The 17,603-nt window shown below is 41.6% G+C and overlaps 1 protein-coding gene across 2 annotated transcripts; it reads left to right on the top strand.

Annotated features, from left to right (window-relative positions):
• Positions 1 to 1,424: 1,424 nt before the first annotated feature.
• PARL (presenilin associated rhomboid like) lies at positions 1,425 to 14,667 on the top strand. Of its 2 annotated transcripts, XM_069791999.1 has the most exons (10): positions 1,425 to 1,584; positions 1,667 to 1,862; positions 2,118 to 2,258; positions 4,851 to 4,899; positions 6,884 to 6,979; positions 8,378 to 8,527; positions 8,990 to 9,060; positions 10,422 to 10,523; positions 12,361 to 12,458; positions 14,336 to 14,667. In XM_069791999.1, exons 1-10 carry the CDS (start codon positions 1,538 to 1,540, stop codon positions 14,451 to 14,453), a joined length of 1,068 nt encoding a protein of 355 aa, XP_069648100.1. In that variant the 5' UTR covers positions 1,425 to 1,537; the 3' UTR covers positions 14,454 to 14,667. The 2 variants fall into 2 exon arrangements, with proteins under 2 accessions (XP_069648100.1, XP_069648101.1); XM_069792000.1 differs by lacking the exon at positions 1,667 to 1,862 and having other exon boundaries at positions 1,429 to 1,584.
• Positions 14,668 to 17,603: the final 2,936 nt, after the last annotated feature.

Raw genomic sequence — 17,603 nt, 5'->3', positions numbered from 1 at the left:
AATAGTTCATTTCCTCTCCACTTCCAAACAATTTGACTTTGTAACTGTGCTCCTGAAGCTGGTGTAACTTATTAATAGTCTAATCAGGCTTATAGCCACTTGCAATTACAATATACAAATCATTCTTATCTTGCTATTAACTTTCCCTTCACACAATGAACTAAAGAATAATTTGGTTTGGAAGGGACCACATTGACGCCAACCTCCTACTGAAGCACAGCTTCGATGTTGGGTCAGGTCGCCCAGGCCCTGTCCAGTCACAACGGAGTGGCCTCCAGGGCTGGGGACAACACAACCACTCTCCTGTGGAGTGTGTTCCTCACACCCACGCAGAACTTGTCCTGCTGCAACACGTGGCTGCTGCCTCTCATCTTCCCCACGCACCTCTGAGATAAACCGCTGCTTGTCCAGTGGCTTGATTTTGGCAGCTCTGCACTCTGATCTCTGGAGGCCCAGGCATGACTGGCTGTCCCATTAGTATCTCCACAGCACCACAGATAACCGGAAAGGTGCATACAAATTCTTGAAACTTAAAAATTACAAGTTATTTTCAAAGCCAATACACCTATTTTCTTTTTCCATTTAATTTCAGGAGGCCCTTGGTGTTTACAGCATTAGCTGGGCGGTGACTGCTCTCTGCCAGCAAGCCGCCTCACCAGCCCAGCTGGCAGCCACCTGGCCGCACCGCCAGCATGAAGATCACACCGTGAAGAGCAGCACAGTGCCGGAGACCGGGAGCCCTGGCCAGCAGCCAGGGGACCAGAGGGCACCTGACTCGGGCAAGGGTGAGCATGGCGAAGAGGCCCGAGAGGAGGCTGCAGGGCAGCAGCGGCTGCCTTGCGCCTGGTTAGCCACGCACAGCCCTTCGCTCGAGCAGCCCGGTGGTGAGGCGAGGTGAGGCAGGGTGGAGGAGCCAGGTAAGGTGGTGAGGCGTGGTGAAGTGGAGCCACGTGGTGGAGAAAGGCAAGGCTGAGGCAGCAGCCTCGGCCTCCTCCCTGCTTCTTCCACTGCGGCCGGCTGAGCCTTAGGGTAGGAGGAGACAGGCTCTCCCTATTCCGGGAGGTTTCTAGTGAAAAGAATATATTAAACCCATGGAAGCCTCCAACTATATGGCGCAAGCGCTACTCGCCAAGGGAGCCCGGGAGCTAAAGGAGCTGCCACGCTCATCATGGCAGCCAAAGGGGCCGCGCGCGCCCCGCCGCGCCATTCCCACTATGGCGGGGCAGAGCCGGGACGACCCTCTCGACATGGCGGCCGGGGCAGGACGTGGGCGGACGCGACCCGGCGGCCGGCAGCAGCCGCGGCGCTGCCAGAAATGCCCCCCCCCACCCCGGCACGGCGCCGGGAGCCTCGGGGGTACCCACCGTGCGGGAAGCGGTCCCGCGGCTCTGGGGAGCCCCCCCTGGCCGCCCCCCGCCCGGCGCGCTGGGGGTGACCGAGCGGATGCCCCGGCCCCGCCGCCGGGCGCCCACGGCAGCGCTCGCAAGACGGCGTCCGGCTGCCCCGGAAGAGCTTGGGGCGCGGGGAGGCGCCCAACATGGCGTGGCGGTGCTGGGCCCGTGCCTGGGGCCCGCGGCCGCACAGGTACCGCCGGGCCGGGGAGGGGGCGGCTGCGGGGCGGGCGGGCGCGGCGGTGCTGCTGACGGTCCGCGTCTTTCCCCCGCAGACTGACGGTGCTGCTGGAGCAGCGACAGGGCTTCCGTCGGGCGCGGGCGCGGCCCGAGGAGCCCCTTGCCGCCGCCGCCGAAGCGCGGCCCGGCCCGCCGCCCCCCCGCCGCAGCCTCTGCCCGCCGCCGCCGCCGCCCCGCGCCGGCCGCCCCTCGCCGCGGCGCCTGGTCAAGCCGCTGCTCTTCGCGGTGGGGGTAAGCGGCTCCCGCGCGCCGGCGGTTGCCGTGTCCGGCCGGGGAGGGGGAGCGGGGTCGGCAGGGAGCCCCGGGGGCGGCTCCGTGGCGGGACCCCCGTCTGTCAGTGGTGCCTTAGTTCCCGTTAACGTGCTGGCGTTGCTCAGGACCGAGCGACTGGGAATGGCGTGTAACGTAAGGTCAGGGGGAGCCCGGCTTCCTCGGCTGAAGCCACGGGAAGGTGCCTTCATTTTGACTTTATCCGGTATCACCCAGTTCACAGGCTCTGCCTTCGGATCTGCCGCCATCTGGCAGTACGAGTCGCTCAAGTCGCGGGTCCAGACCTATTTTGAGGAAGCTCGAGCAGACTGGTTGGATAAAATACGGCCACAGAAGAGGGGGGACTTCAGAAAGCAGGTACACGGAGCAGGCCCAGCCTGTTGGCACACGGGTGGGTCCGTGCCAGAGCATAAAACATGACCGCGTCTTTCCTCTGGTGTAGGCGCATCTGCGATCACCATTTGTACAACAGATACTTGTCCTGTTTGTCCTGATTTGTAACTTGGAGAAGTAACAGGTTTTCAGCAAATCACAGTAGATAGGTTTCCTTACAAGAAAAACTGTAACTCACAGTATCACTGCAGAAGCTATACTGGAGAAAAACACCATCCTCACCCTGAAATGCAGGGAAGAGAGGTCAGCAGTAGTAGTTTGTATACCTAAACTAGGTACTTTTTGCTTTTCCACTGGAAAAAAAAAAAAAATTATTCTTGCTACGTCCAGGTGTTCTCAAAAGTGAACATGGAATTCCCGAAGAGGACAGAGCTAGCTTAAATTCTGAACCTTAAGCATAAGGTTTTTTTAATGCTCTGGCTTCTGAAATGCATTCGTATTTTCAACCTATACCTCACAGATATAAGGGTTTGGAGGGCTTTTTTTCTTCATGAGAGCTGACATTTCCGTGCAAATACTTTGGAGTTTGGGTAGTAGGAACAACATAAGTGCTGCAAGATGTGTTATAAATTTAATTGACATCCCAAAAGTATCAGTTATTAGTTTTAAATACACTTAATTGAAAAATAAAAGTAAACGTGCATGTACATTTTATATTTTTTTCAAGGTAACTGCTGTGGCTTCTGATAGACCAGGCTTGATTACTCCTTAAGGTCTGCTTGCCCAAGGAAAGTAGGGCTGAGTGTGGAGCTGGAGAAGCACAGGGTCCTGGGTAGGACACAGAGGAGTTGTTCCTGTAATGTGCATTGTGTGCACTGCGGTACCTCTTTTGAAATGGGTGTGTGTTGTGGGTTAACCCTGGTGGGCAGCTAAGCACCACACAGCTACTCACTCTCTTCCCACACAAACTCCCAGTGGGCTGGGGGAAGAGGAAGGAAAGAATAAAAGTGAGAAAACTTGGGGGTAAAGATAAAACAACTACCAAAAAATTGTTTAATAAGTGAAGGATAAGTGGGAGAAGAGAGAAGAAAACAAAACAAGTGACGCAAAGGCAGTCACTCACAGTCTCTTGTGGGTAGACCAATGCCCAGCCAGTCCATGAGCAAAAGATAGCTAAACCTCCTAAAATCCTCTCTTTTTCCTTTTATTGATGAGCATGACATTATCTGGTAGGAAATACCGCTTTGCTTAGTTCAGGCCACCTGCCCAGTTGTGTCCCCTCCCAGCCTATTGCGCACCCCCAATCTATTCATTGTAGGGGCAGTGTGAGAAACAGGAAATGCCTTGATGCTGTACAAACACTGTTCAGCAAAAGCTAGAACATTAGTGTGTTATCAGTACTGTTTTGGTCAAAAATCTAAAACACAGCACCATGTATGAGCTGCTATAAAGCAAATTAACTCTGTCCTAGCCAAGCCCAGTACAGCATGCTTTCTTGCTCAGTGTATATGAACTACAGGCGAGATTGTGATTGCCACTTAATATTTTAAGTAATGTTGGTTTTATACTTTTGTTTTCCTTCAAAACCTGAAGGGGAAGATTTGGTGATTAGCTATTAAAAAAATTAAAAAAAAAAAAAATGCAAACACAGACAAAACTGCCCTGTTGTTAATAGGCTTAAACTCCCAGTCTCCATCTTCAACTGGTAAGTTCTATTTTTGGAAGTTCAGGATCCCCCAAGTAGCTTCTGAAGGCATCTACTTGTGTTGTAGAAAAATCATGTTTGTTTAGTGTTCTTACACTGGACAACTTTGTAGGAAATACTGATATCTGTATCCTGTGCCAAAGGATTAAACAAAAAAATATAATTAAGTTGTTACTTTGATATCAAATAGCGAATGGTTTGTTTCATAGAGCGTTATTTCCCCCCACCTCCAACCTGCAGATAATTTTTATGACATTGTCCCCATCAGTATGGGTGGAAGGTCATTAAGCTATCAATAAAATATTTGTCCAAAATGATTTTGAAAGCTGAGGAAGGGAAAGGGGGTGGAATTTGTCTGTGGTCTGACTACGCTCAAAATAAACTTTTTCAGGGGTTTTAAATTTGGAGGAGGGCTGGGTGAGCTGGATGCAAGGGGGAATGGATTCCACGTCTTGTGAGCTACCCCTGCAAAAGTAACCATGGCACAAAAGTGGAATCTCTCAAAGGTGGGTGGCGTCATATTAGACAGCATTAGGGTGAGGCTTAGTCAAGGCAGGGTTTATGCTAACTGGCTAATCTGCTAAAGTAAGCATTATGGGCTAGATCCTTGTTTAGTACAAGCAGAGGTAAACCCATGGAGTTGTGTAAAAGGATATAACCCCATTCTTTTTGAAGAAACTCTTCATCTACGTTGGGACATTTTATGAAAAGGAGAGTAGATAACTATTCTTGAGCAAGGAAATGCCAACTTGAAAAGCTAAACCAGTCAGAGATAAAAAAGTTTGAAATCAATTTACTTAACAGATTTCAAAGAAATGCTTTCCATTCTTAAAAAGGTAGAACTTCACATGACTGTTCTTGAAATTGCAAATATTCTACAGTGGCGTTGATATGCAACAATTCCGTTTCAGGTTAACAGCTGGTGGAATAACCTGACTGAGGGTCAGCGGACTGTGACAGGTTTGTGTTAGCTTACAAGTATTAGACATTCACAGGAAGAGAAATATGGCAAACAGGTACAGTATGTTAAAACAGATGGCTTTCATACCATGTTTAGGTTGTTAGGCACAAAGCATTGTAAACTTAGACCTGCACATACAGTATTTCTGCTACACTTCCTTCTCACAAACTATTAAAAAATATCCTATGCATCTGTGCAAGAGAGCATGGAGGATTAGCTGGAATCCTCTCCCGGCAACACTTTTCTCAGGAACTGTGAAAAACAGCAAACGTTTTCAGAAGGAATCGGTGTATATATTCCACTGCTATGCGAAAATAAAGTTCTCTAATAGTTGCTTCTTGTTTTCAGCATGATGTATGTAAAATCACATAAAATTATCTTGTGAGCTTTCCTTTGGTTACGATGTAGTTTTGATTGGTTAGCCTAATGTTACTTGAAATCCCCAAGATAAATTTAATAAAAGTAATGTGTGGAGAGAAATTGATGAGAACTTGATTCAAATAAAGTAGCTGAGCCATATCTGCTGTTCCATACTCTAATTAAGCATTCACTGTATCTGTAGTAGCAGGTTGTTAGCATAACGTTACTTAAACGCTATTTCTATGTCATTTACTTTTCTACAGAAACATTTTAGAAGAAAATTTTCAACCAACTTACTAACTCTTTGAAGAGTTGACACCCAGTCTGAGAATAGATTGCATAAGTGCTGAATGTTTGAGGCAAAAATAATCTCAGGCCACTCAATTAACAAGTGCTGTCAAGAAGTTTTGTACAATGCTTTGAATTGCTTTTCAACATGCAAGCCAGGTCACGATACAGATACAAATACTGTATTGGGGTCGGGGTGGTGAAGATTCATATTCTGTAGTCTCTAGAACGTCCCCTCAATATCTAGTTAATCTAACAAGCAATACAAATTCTAGTTGTTAGACCCTGAGCCGTTTGGATACTTAACCCTTGATTGCCATAACAAGGTTGGGCTTACTGTACTGAAATTGTTGACAGTTCTGTAACATCTTGGTTTAGCATGCAAGGAAAATACTTCCTCTAATGAAAGAGCATGGTGGAATAGGATGGAGTGTCAAAAGAAGAGATCTATTGAAATTTTGGTTCTAGGATTTATATGTCGTAGTTTTTCGCATGTCTCGCATTTTGTTGCAAACTCAAAAAGAGAATAATTATGTGACATTTACCATTATGTAAAGGAATCACAATTATTTTCCCCTTTAATGTTTCTAGCTATTACAAAACATTTCAAATACCTAAATGCTTGGATAGAAATAGAGAAGGCACTTTAAACAAATGTTAAATTTGCATCATTATGTTTCTAATCATCTACATTCTTATTTAAAATAAAGTAAGATTGCACTAAACATCTGTGAAGTGAAAAGCTGCATGTTTGCTATCTCCCAAAGGTGACTATGCCTTAGCAATGCCAGGTCAACTTTTTATGCTTGATCTCTAAACAGTATCTTTACAAATCCCTCAAAACCAAAGTTCCTCCAGACATGGACAGGATCTCTGTTGCATGGTTCCCCTAGTCTTCTCCCTTCCCTGTGCAGTTAAATGCAACTATGCAGCGTATTGGTGGCATTTGGGAATAAGCAGCTACAGAGGCAAGAAATGAGGCCTCTTAAGCTGGTTCTTGTTTCATTTGTTCTACAGTGGTATAGAAGTTTGAAACCATAGCTTGAACGTCTTCAGTACAGATTTTTCTGGACTGTTGCATTCATTACACTGTATGTTAAAACAGTTGCAATTAAATTAATATTTCTGAAAGACTTCCACTACATGAATACAGCTTTCAGTATTTTTCTTTGCTTTTTCTAAACTTTATAAAGTAAGAAGTGGATACTGCTTTTAATGGAAAAAGTGAAGAAAAAGTATGATTCTTGTAAGCTTACTTTTGAATGCTTGTTTACAGTAAGCATTGTGGTGTGTTACATTCATAATTTGTTTTTATACTTTTTTTTCTCTTAAAAGGCATTATAGCTGCAAATGTCTTTGTATTCTGTTTATGGAGACTGCCTGGCATGCGACGGATTATGTTTACATATTTCACCTCAGATCCATCCTCCAGTAAGTGAACAGTAATTTGGGTGACTTTTCTACATTGGGATGTAACAGAGCCTCTGATCATACTACGGGAGCTTCAGATGGCACATGGCTTACTTGTAGCTCCATCACCCACAAGCAATCTCAGTCATGCCCAAACACATTATTCTGTCTAGACAGGAAATGGCTGGTGGGAAAAAAATTAGTAGTAATGGATCTGATTTTTTAAAACAAAGAAGCAAAACACTGGTGTGTTTCTAAATATTGTAATGTCAAAACTGTTGCCTGCTATCAGGCCTTTTACTGCATTCAGTAGGATGCAGCTCCTGCCTTTGTAAAGGTGAAGAGGCACTTCTCCCAGTGATACCAACCCCTACTGCTTTCATGGACAGAATGCAAATCATGCCACTCCTTGGGAAGGAGGAAAATAAACTGTACTATGTAATGCCATTCAAAAACTAGACTCAAATGCGATTTCCTCCATGACCCCCTCGGCCCCCTTAATGTTCTGTGGGATACAGATAGAACGGTCATCAGTCATATGCATGTGTGCTTTCATCAATGCACAAGCATTAGTCTGTATGTTACGTACAGAGTCCTTGTTTCAAAGCTGTGCTTTGGGTCACATTAAAACGAAACAAAACACAAACTTGGCTTTCACTGTGTGTGAAATGTTTTGAAGAGGTTAACTTAGGAAAGCAAGTTACTAGTATTTAATGGCACAACGATTGTCTTTCATTTCCACAGTAGAGAAGAGAAAAGGATGAGACAAACATGCGTTAGAAGAGTACTTTCTGCTATCCTTTTAATTTCTGCTGAAAAAGTGGAAACTCAACCAATTCCCCACACAAAGCTAAAGATAGCCACTATCCAGATCTGAGCATCAGTCACCCCAAACACTCCTATTTTAAATAATGTTGACCTTCAAACCTGCTAATTGGCTTTTTTGCATTTTCAAGGCTGCTGCTTCAGTGATTAGAGCTAGTAGCTTTTTGAAAAGAAGACTAATTTTTCTTTATGAGTCCATCTCTGTAGCAAAATAATTTTTATAGGTGCTAATATGTTAAAAATCTTTCACCATATACATATTTTATTTATAATCTCTTTTATCCTTTCCAGAGCATAGGAGATGTGTCATAAGATAAATGTTTTAGGTGGAACGTTCCCCAGTAGGTAATTAAAACTTTCTAAAGTAGCTGTTTGTACAGCTTGCATATCTCTGGGATATATGTTCTACCTTTCAAACAGTATTGCATGGAGTTTGATATTTGTTACATTTCTAGGTTTATTACTTAGCTTGTATGTGAGAATTCTAAGCATAATTAGCCTATAGTATGTCTTGATAAATTTCTAGGCTGCATGACATATAAGTTGAAGCAAATTAAAACACTGACTTTTTTTTTTTTTCATTGTTTTTCGTAGGAGCCCTGTGTTCTCCCATGCTGCTATCTACGTTTAGTCACTTCTCTCTATTCCATATGGCAGCAAATATGTATGTTTTATGGAGTTTTTCCAGCAGCATTGTCTCTCTTTTGGGATGTGAGCAGTTCATTGCAGTGTATCTTTCTGCTGGTAATGTTAAATATATATATTTACAACACTTAAAAAATATAAATATGTATTCATGCAGATAAAGTGTGTGCATGGTTAATAGATGTATGATGACAGATGGCCGGCGATTGTTCAGTCCCACACATTGCTCCATACTAACTGCAGTATTTGTCTGCGGTCATACAGAATTTTGGTGGTTTAGGGTATTGGGCTTCAGAATATCACGACAATACAGGTATCTGGGTTTAATTCATGCTTAGCTACCAAAATAAAATAGCTCTTTAATACAGAGTCATGGAAGTTTCATGGGAAAAGATTACAGTTAATTCAAGTTAAAACAAACAAACAAACCCCCCACAAAACAAAGCCCACCACACCACCTACACTAGCTTCTTTAGGAAGATGTTCAGATAACATTGTTGTACTTTCTGATGTTTATCTGTATTGCTGGCATTGTTTCCAATAGTCATTTTTCCTTTCTAGGGGTTATCTCCACTTTTGTCAGTTATGTTGCCAAAATGGCCACTGGAAGGTTTGAACCGTCCCTTGGAGCTGTAAGTATCTTGGAATATGGGAGACCTTATAATGATTTCTGAAGTAATTTTCAAAGCCTGCTGTATTCTTTAACCTGCTTAAAAGCCAAGAATATATTTGGGATAATGGAAACTAGGAAGGTTTACCAAAACCAAGTAACCAGGCAGTGGTTCCTGTGCAAGAACTTGCCTGTTCTTCAAATATGTTAACTCTCTCTTGCAGCAGCATAGCACTAATGCCAATTAATGCTAACGGATTGTAAATGAGAACTTAACAGCAGGACCTCTTGTGGCTAAGCAGATTGTTCAGTTCTGTAACTTATTTCATAAATGTTATTTCCTAGTTGTGTACCAGTCTTCTCTAATTGAAAAGAGAATACTTTAGAAAGAGATAATGTAATCAGACAATCAAAATCAGCATGTGATACTAGTGGAAGTTGTAGGGCATGCTGTGCAGGAAGGGCAGCACTCCTGCCAAAAGTCTCACAGTGTGAAAGGTATGAGGCAGGCAGAGGAGGTGTTGTGGTTGTCTGTTCTTTACAAGTAGTTTTAGTAGTAGAACATTTTAAAAGACTTAACTTGCTATAAGTTTGAGGTAAACCTAGCTGTTTCTCAAGTTTTAAAGGCTTCTTAACTTACTTTTCTGAATAATTTTCATAAAAGCCACAAGTCAGATTCTTATTTTTCATTTGGAATGAAAAAAAAAAAAAAATCTGTTGAGCTCTCCTGAAGTTAGAATTTTTGGTAGTGCTGTCTATGTATTGTCCCTTTATCTTGTGAATAAACTATGTCTGGAGCAAGTTACTTTCCATTCGTCTTAATTGATCTGAGTTTACTGAAATTGCCACATGTTGCATTAGTTTACTGTATTCACAGCCTCTCCATTGAGATATTTCATGGATATAAAAGCCCATGGTCAATTTAGTACAGACCAGGGAATTGCTTGTTTCACTATCAAAAGATTTCTTGTCCCTGTCCATCTGTTATTTTCCTTGTTTTGGTTACAAGCTTCAGAATGACTCCCTTCATCTGAAATGTCTGTGTTTGATTAATATATGTTAGATTTCTAGGGTTTACTGGGGAAAAAGCACATTAACATAAATTGTTATCTTAAAAATTGAGGGGGTTATTTCTTAATTATGTAAGAGCATCTGAGGGGTATTTTTTTTCCAGTATTTGTAATTTCAGATATTGAAATTAAATAATGGTCTCTTGTTTTATTTTTATTCTGAACTTTGCTGTGGTGCTTTGTACTTTGAGATTTGCCACAGGGCTGCATTTGAAAATAAAAGCCAAAAGGAAAATGGGTTCACATGCAGAAAAATAAGTTTTCCCTTATGTAACATCTCAGCTTACTTTCATGTCTTTTAATGTATTTACAGTCAGGAGCTATAATGACTGTCCTTGCAGCCGTATGTACAAAGATGCCAGAAGCAAAACTAGCCATCATATTTCTTCCAATGTTCACATTTACAGCAGGAAACGTAAGTGCCTTTGAACTTCAAAGAAATCCTACTCTTAAAACATTTTCCCCATACCTCTCCAGTATCTGAGCATGTGTCCCCTGCGTTTGTGTTTCTAAGCTGTTAAATTTATTTTGAAAGAGAATACAGGTCATGGAAGTCCTGGAAATGGATCCTGAATTGTTGCAGCCTAACATGGTTATTGCACAAGTGTGTAGTGAATTTAGAATTATCCTAAATTCCATCATCCTCCATGGGGCTGTTTCAAATCTGATACTGAGAGGTAAAAGAAGTTGGGAGGGACTCAGGTTCACCTGTCTGAGGAAATATGCATACACATACTGTTCTTTCTGATGGGTGATATTTTTATGGCAGCACTTTTTACAGGCTAATCTAATACTGATACACTCTTTTTGAAGAAAGATTTATCAAGATGGGAAAAACAGAATTTCACTTCTCAAGGGAAATAACATTCCAGCCCTAGAGGAATACCTGCCTCCTCATTTGGATACCATCTTTTGATACTTTTAACACTGTTAGGCTTAGAAATAACCTACTGAGGCTTTTCTTCATTTGTAGTACTAGGACTCGGGTTTTGTTTCATTAAGTTCTTTTAAGCACATCCACTGCCCCATATAAGAAAAGCTTCTCAAGTATATCTTGACTTGTTTTAATGAGTTAATCATCCTTGGTCCACTACTTAAAATTGTTTTACTGTTATACTTAAAGCAGTTAAGGTTTGTCATGTCAAGATCATGAGATCTAATATTTTTTGTAAGTGAAGCTTACAGATTTGAACAAGCGTTCTTAGATGTAGCCTCCACATTTTTCTTGCACTTCTGCTTGAGTGGACCTGGGTTTTTTGCATGCTATCGTTTAACTGCATCTTTCCTAAAGAAAACGGCCAGGGTAGAAATCTTGGCAGAGCCACAGAGAGCGTTGCCCTCAGGAAGTGCTCATTGCAACAGTAAAATAAGAGCAACATTGGCTATTGCAGTACAAATGTTGGAATAATTTTAGCCCTACTATGTAATTGTATTTCTAAACTTTATGTACTCTTTTAGCCTACCTTACATATACTGTAATCGGCTTTTAAAATAAACAAGCCAATGTAGCAATAGAGCTGGTATTCTAACACGTATGCTTAAGGAAAGAAATCCTACTTAAAGTAACATTTCATCCTAACATTAAATATGTTGGACTTTTGGAGTGAGGCACTTAGTAAAATTTTGCATAATTACAGTTACGGTGGTTTGTGTCTCCTGAGGATGGTATACCATTGCTCATGCTGTTTCCGGCCATGGAGTTGTTCACTATCATCCTGGTTTTCTACCTTCTAACAGATGTGCCATTTAGGAAAGTGTGATGATCAATTTATGGCAGATAAGATGACAGGCATGTTGCCTCACATATTCCATCCACTAGAGGGTTGTGTTTGGGACAACAGATGCTCATAGATCTAAGCTGTGTCAGAATTGGTGAATGAGAATGTTGCAATTCTGTATTTTGTGGTGTCTTTTAGAGCATGTACTCTTTCAAGAACTTCCTTTCTTTTTTTCCTGACCTGAGTTTGGAATGCTTAGAAACGAAGATTGGAAGAGACTGAGTATTTGAAAAAGACACATTCCTACCCCACACTATTCTGTAGCTGCTCATGTCTATATTTTGACAGCACAGTACAGCTAAGGACTGAGTCTGTTTTAAAACTTTTTTATTAACAGTGATTGCTTTGATATAAAATTTACGGGATGTTTTTTGATCCCAAATTTTTGCTCTGTGCCATAATAGGAAACTCTGTTATCAGTGGCTATTATATGCTGTGACTGATCCTGTCCGTCCATGTTCTGTTCTTTTCCAGGCTTTAAAAGCCATAATTGCATTTGATACTGCAGGGCTTACTTTAGGCTGGAGACTTTTTGACCATGCTGCACATCTTGGGGGAGCTCTCTTTGGAATGTAAGTCAGTATTTACTAACTTTCATTTGCTTCATATTTAAATTCATCCTGTGATTTTTTTTCTGCTTCCTCTTGTCTCTGAAGTGTGGGAGTTTTTTGGAAAGTTGTCTTAAGTAGCATTGAAGACAACTCACTGTTACCCTTGTAGTGCTACAAAATTCTGTGGAAAATACTGTTAACAGATGCTTTATGAAAGCAAATGAAAGAAATTGAGCTGAACTGCCTTAGAATGACAGATAGATGTCAGATTGTCCTGTCACTGTAACCTGGGCTGGCTGTCTCTGTCCTGCTCTCCCCAGCACATTGAAGAGAGTCACAAGGCAGAAAAGATTCTCACAAAACACAGCATGGACAAATTAAAATAACTTTAGAATTCAACAGCTAAGAAAATTTCTTTGTCTCAGTGTTTTTCCTGTAATTGCCAATTTAGAGAGAGCTACAGAGTTAGTATAAGCTCAGGCCAAATTCCTTTGAGCAGCCTCTACTGCTGTTTCTCAGTGTTGCTGCATTGTCTTTGTGTGGAGCCTTCCTAATTGGAAAGAACTACTAGAAACCAGTTTGTAGGAAACAGTTCTGCATTGTTCCATGTTCGAACTACATTACCTAATGAGTTTTTCTCCTTCTACGTGATTTCAATGTTGTCTTAATTTGCACTCTTATTGCTAGGAACATTTTTAAACATTTTATGTAGGCATTTTAAAAGCGTACCTGAGATTTAACTAGGCCAGAGAAAGAACAGGTGGAGGACCCTTATTTTGGTGCACAAACTGGTTTGCCTTTGTTTGCAATTTCTTGGCTTTGGTGTCATAAGTTCTGTGCTGCACAGTCTCCTTTTCTCCCCTTCTCTGGCATCACAAATGCATTTGATGTAGTCTTGCTAATTCATAACTACTTTCTGCCATGGTGTATCTCTATCAGCTTGTTCATTATAATGCAGATTCACTTATTATTAAAATAGGATAGCAGTTGCAGTAAAAATCTCTTGAGTTAACAAGTATCTTGCCTTCCTCGCCTACATGTTCTACCTGTATGTTCTACTCTGTGATCATTTTGGTCACTTCATCCTAAAACAGGGCCTCTATTTAGGACATACATTGAATGGCCAAAGTATTTTCTATACATTGCCTCACAGACAATTGTCCACTTTGGAAAGCGGCTGTATGATTTAAAGGAATGGCCAGTTCACCTAGCACTGGCTGATGGCTCATTTAAAAGTGCTTTTGTTTTTCAGGACTCAGGTGTGAAGTTAGGCTTGTGGGAGAACCTTCAACCTATTTCCGTATAGTTGCTTCCCCTCCTGCATCTCCTCTCTACCATAACCTCCCTTGCTTAATCACTGATGTTGATATTCACATATCAGCATATATAGTTCTCTATGAATATAAATTAAGCTAGAACACTTCAATAGATTAAATCTTCATTTAGATGTTTATAGAAGAAAATTCACTTTGAATGGAATGTGGCTGTTCCTTACAGGGCAGTTGTATTTACGTATGAGAAAAAGACTTTTACTTGGTATTGTCAGTAAGGATTAGCACAAGCAACAGTACTGTTTTAAAAGTCTCTTAAATGGAAATAGGGTTTTGTATCCTTTTTAAAAGAGGAAATCATGAGAGCATGAAATCAAAGGCATGAAAACAATTCATTTTCAGGACTGAGACAAGCAAGAACACAAAGTTAACTGTTAGGAGTCAAGAGAACAAGGGGCTTAACTGCCACTGCCACTTTCTAAGAATGTTGTTCTTTCTGCCTCAGTTTATCTTGTCTCCTATACAGAGCAGTTGAGTTACTTAATTTTAGTGATCAGCCTGTTCCTCAGATACAGAGAAAAGCTGCAGTTAGTTTTAAGTAGTTTTTTTTTTTTTTTTTTTCCTCAGGTGGTACGTGACTTATGGCCATGAGCTGATATGGAAGAACAGAGAACCACTGGTGAAAGCTTGGCATGAAATGAGGACAAAGAAGACAGGAAAAGGAGGAGGTGGAAGATCTAACTGATTCTAATCCTAGAGATTCCTTGTGCCCAAGTGGTATACTACTTGAAGACACGGGATTGAATTGGTTTTGAAGGTTTTTTGCTACTCTACATTAAGCCTCTAAGGAGCTGAAGTTTCTAATGTAAACTACAGTTACAAAAATGCATATCAATAGAAGATTAACTGTGACGAAGGTGGAACAATAAAGGTTTTTATCCTATTGCTTTCTGAGGTAACAGTCTGCATTACATTTTTTAAAGGAGGAATAAAAAAAAGCTTTCCACTGAAGTCACCAAAAGCTCTGTCCAAAAAACTTCAAAATGGGGTACAACTGGTTACTACTTAGGAAAAGAAACATTTTTAAAACCAAGTTAATGGATCACACATCCCCCTAACGTCCACCAAACAACACTAGGTGCTTACCTAGAAGGCATGCTTTAGACAGATTGGGCTCAACATAAGGCTAATGTGGTGAAGTTCAGTGGTCTTCGTTGTTGAAAAGATAAGCCAATGGTCTCTTTTGATCTTAAATTTGAAATACATGAAGCAATACTGGATTGTTTGCCAAAGCTTACGTACTGGTTAATGGTCCAGTTTTATTCATCAGCTGTGGCTTATTCAACCTATGTATTTCACTTCTATCCGCTTCCAAGATGCTGTCGCATCTTGTTAGATTTTACTACAATGATATCTTTTTCATAATTACATGCAGTAGAAGAATGACTTACACCGTGGGTTTGGATATTTTACCATGAGTTATGCTGCTTTGTAATATTCGTTCACTGCATTAGTCTTTTTTTTTTTTTTTTTTTTTTTAAAGTTGTGCAGTATTGCTAGTTTCCTTTAAGGTTTTTCTGAGAATTTTAAAACAGTAACGTTCGGTTCAGAGTGTACCAGTTCTAGAAAAATAAGGAGCTTCAGTAAAAATAGATGAGGTGCCCAAGTTCAGCAACACTGTAACTGGAAGTAACTACTAAAGTAAACCTCAGGGTAGTACCATGACCAATGTTCCTATTATACAAATAAAAACAAAGATTGGTGCCTGTCCTGTGAGGATGACTACCAAACACCTTGCAAAGGGCTGAGGAGTCTGCCCAGCTACGAGCTGGTGGGTTCAAACCTTTAACTCTTCCCTGCAGGCTGAATTAGCCTTTCGAGATGGACTGACTTGTCAAAGAACACATTGCATCTGTACGAAGCAACTTGTGCCTTTTTACTTTACAACAGCGCCTTGCAAAAAATACATTTCCTGTAGGGATAAAGAATACATAATGCTAAATGGCACCAGTTGTAGTAAAGGATGGAGTACAAAATTGCTGTAAACTCCCTTACTGCTACAGGCCAGTGCTCAAGTCTAATTTTTCTCTCCCTTGGAAAATGAGACACTTGAGTATTTGTTCCTTTAAGTGCCTGTCGACTTAAACACTTAAAAAATTAAGAGCTGGAGTATCTAATATTCCTTTGCTCTGCTCCAGAAGCTTCCTGTTTGTTTGTCACTTCTCCTTTCCTACTTCCTTCTCTGATAGTCAGGACTAAGCATGCCAGTTTTTAGGGCTTCAGCCACAGTGCAGCCCTGCCTGCAGCAGAGGGCAGCCGAACATGCAGCAAGAGGCACTGCTGCCAGCACCAGCCACCTCCCAGAGAGGCAGGGAGAAGCCAGCCGCATCAGAAGATGACCAGTGAATGAGGAGTATTTCATACCAAGAAACTCAAAAGCCATAGCTTGCAATGTTTTGCATGTTGGTTTTACACCTATTTAACACTTGTCTTTTGTCTTTGTTGGCTTCCTTTTATTTTTTCACCCTTCTCTTCCTTGTATTACCTCTTGTCCACTCAACAATTTATCTAGTCTCTTAAACACTTCTGTATTTGCTGAGAGGCTTGGGGTTTTTTTAGAGATCCTAGCTGAAAGCAGCAGGGAGTAATATTGCAGGAAATGCAGCGTATAAACCCTGAAGGACATTATATTTTACAGGTCTAGAAGAATAAACCAAAGTTACAATTAAGTTCTTTCACCGTAGTAGCCAGCACCTACCTCAAAGTTTGGAAGTCATGTCCCTGTATCACTTGCAGAGACTGTGAGTCCGACTTTCAGTCTGCTAGACCTGCTAAGGCAGCGTGGTATTGCTGTACCCTTTCAGCTTACAGGAAGGGTGCAGATGAGCACAAAGACATTTGCAGGCTAACCCTTCAGAGGCAATGCCTGCACTTCAGCTGCATTTTCAGAGTTGCAGGGGCTCAAAGCTCCCAAAAAAACAGCCTGAAACTGCCAGAGAGGCTTGGAAGTCGCCATCTTTTCCATCAGTGCCTGTGGTTTGAGGGTCTCATGCCTAAGCTTTACCTTAACTTGAGGCCTAACAGCATTCACCCTTCTAAAGGCTGTTCAGTACCTGAGTGTCCCCCAGTTGTAGAAACCCTAGAGGTATTTAACATATGTAAAGTTGCACAAAAGCATTCATGTGGCCAAGCAGTGGATTTCATGTCACTTTGCACCTGTGCAGCATTGTCTGCCAAAGATAAAGTATCTTCTCTGGTCCAAAACAATTTTCAAACTGCAATAGGAAAGTCAATACTCAAGTCAATCAGACAAGGAATGGCCTGGAGTTATGACAGAACACTAGAGTAAATAAGATACCTTTCTGGCAAGCAAATGCCCTTCTTGCAAAACCTGGCATCAGTATGTACCAGTATCTCAGTATTTAGTCACACCTTTGAATGGCAAAGAAATTGGAAGTACGGGGGAAAAAAAAAAAACAAACCACCGAGCCGAAAAAACCCCACCCCCAAACCCAGAAAAACCAACAACAAAAAGAACTGACCACCTGGAACTAACCACATGGAAAGACTTCCCCCCCCCCCCCCTTTTCAAAGAGCTTATTATTGTGAATAAAAATACAATGAGGTAATTATGTGGACGCTTGGCAGAGACAGCAGCTAGTGTTTGTGTAAGAAAATAGCAATAAGTATAATGTCATGGTTAATCATGTAGAGACACAATCCTTCATCCCTTTTCAACAGCTTTAAGAAAGTCTGCTGTGGTCTTGCCATGTTTAAGGAATATTTTGCTTCAGCGTAGTGATCTGCTCTATTGAAATTTCATTTTAGTATTAGAACAAACTGTCCATTTTTGAGCTTTCAGCCCCCATTCCTGGCAGCAACAGCTGTTTTGCTG

This window comes from Haliaeetus albicilla, chromosome 9, assembly GCF_947461875.1.
Source record: "Haliaeetus albicilla chromosome 9, bHalAlb1.1, whole genome shotgun sequence".
Classification (NCBI taxonomy): domain Eukaryota; kingdom Metazoa; phylum Chordata; class Aves; order Accipitriformes; family Accipitridae; genus Haliaeetus; species Haliaeetus albicilla.
This window is presented reverse-complemented; position numbering and strand designations above follow the sequence as displayed.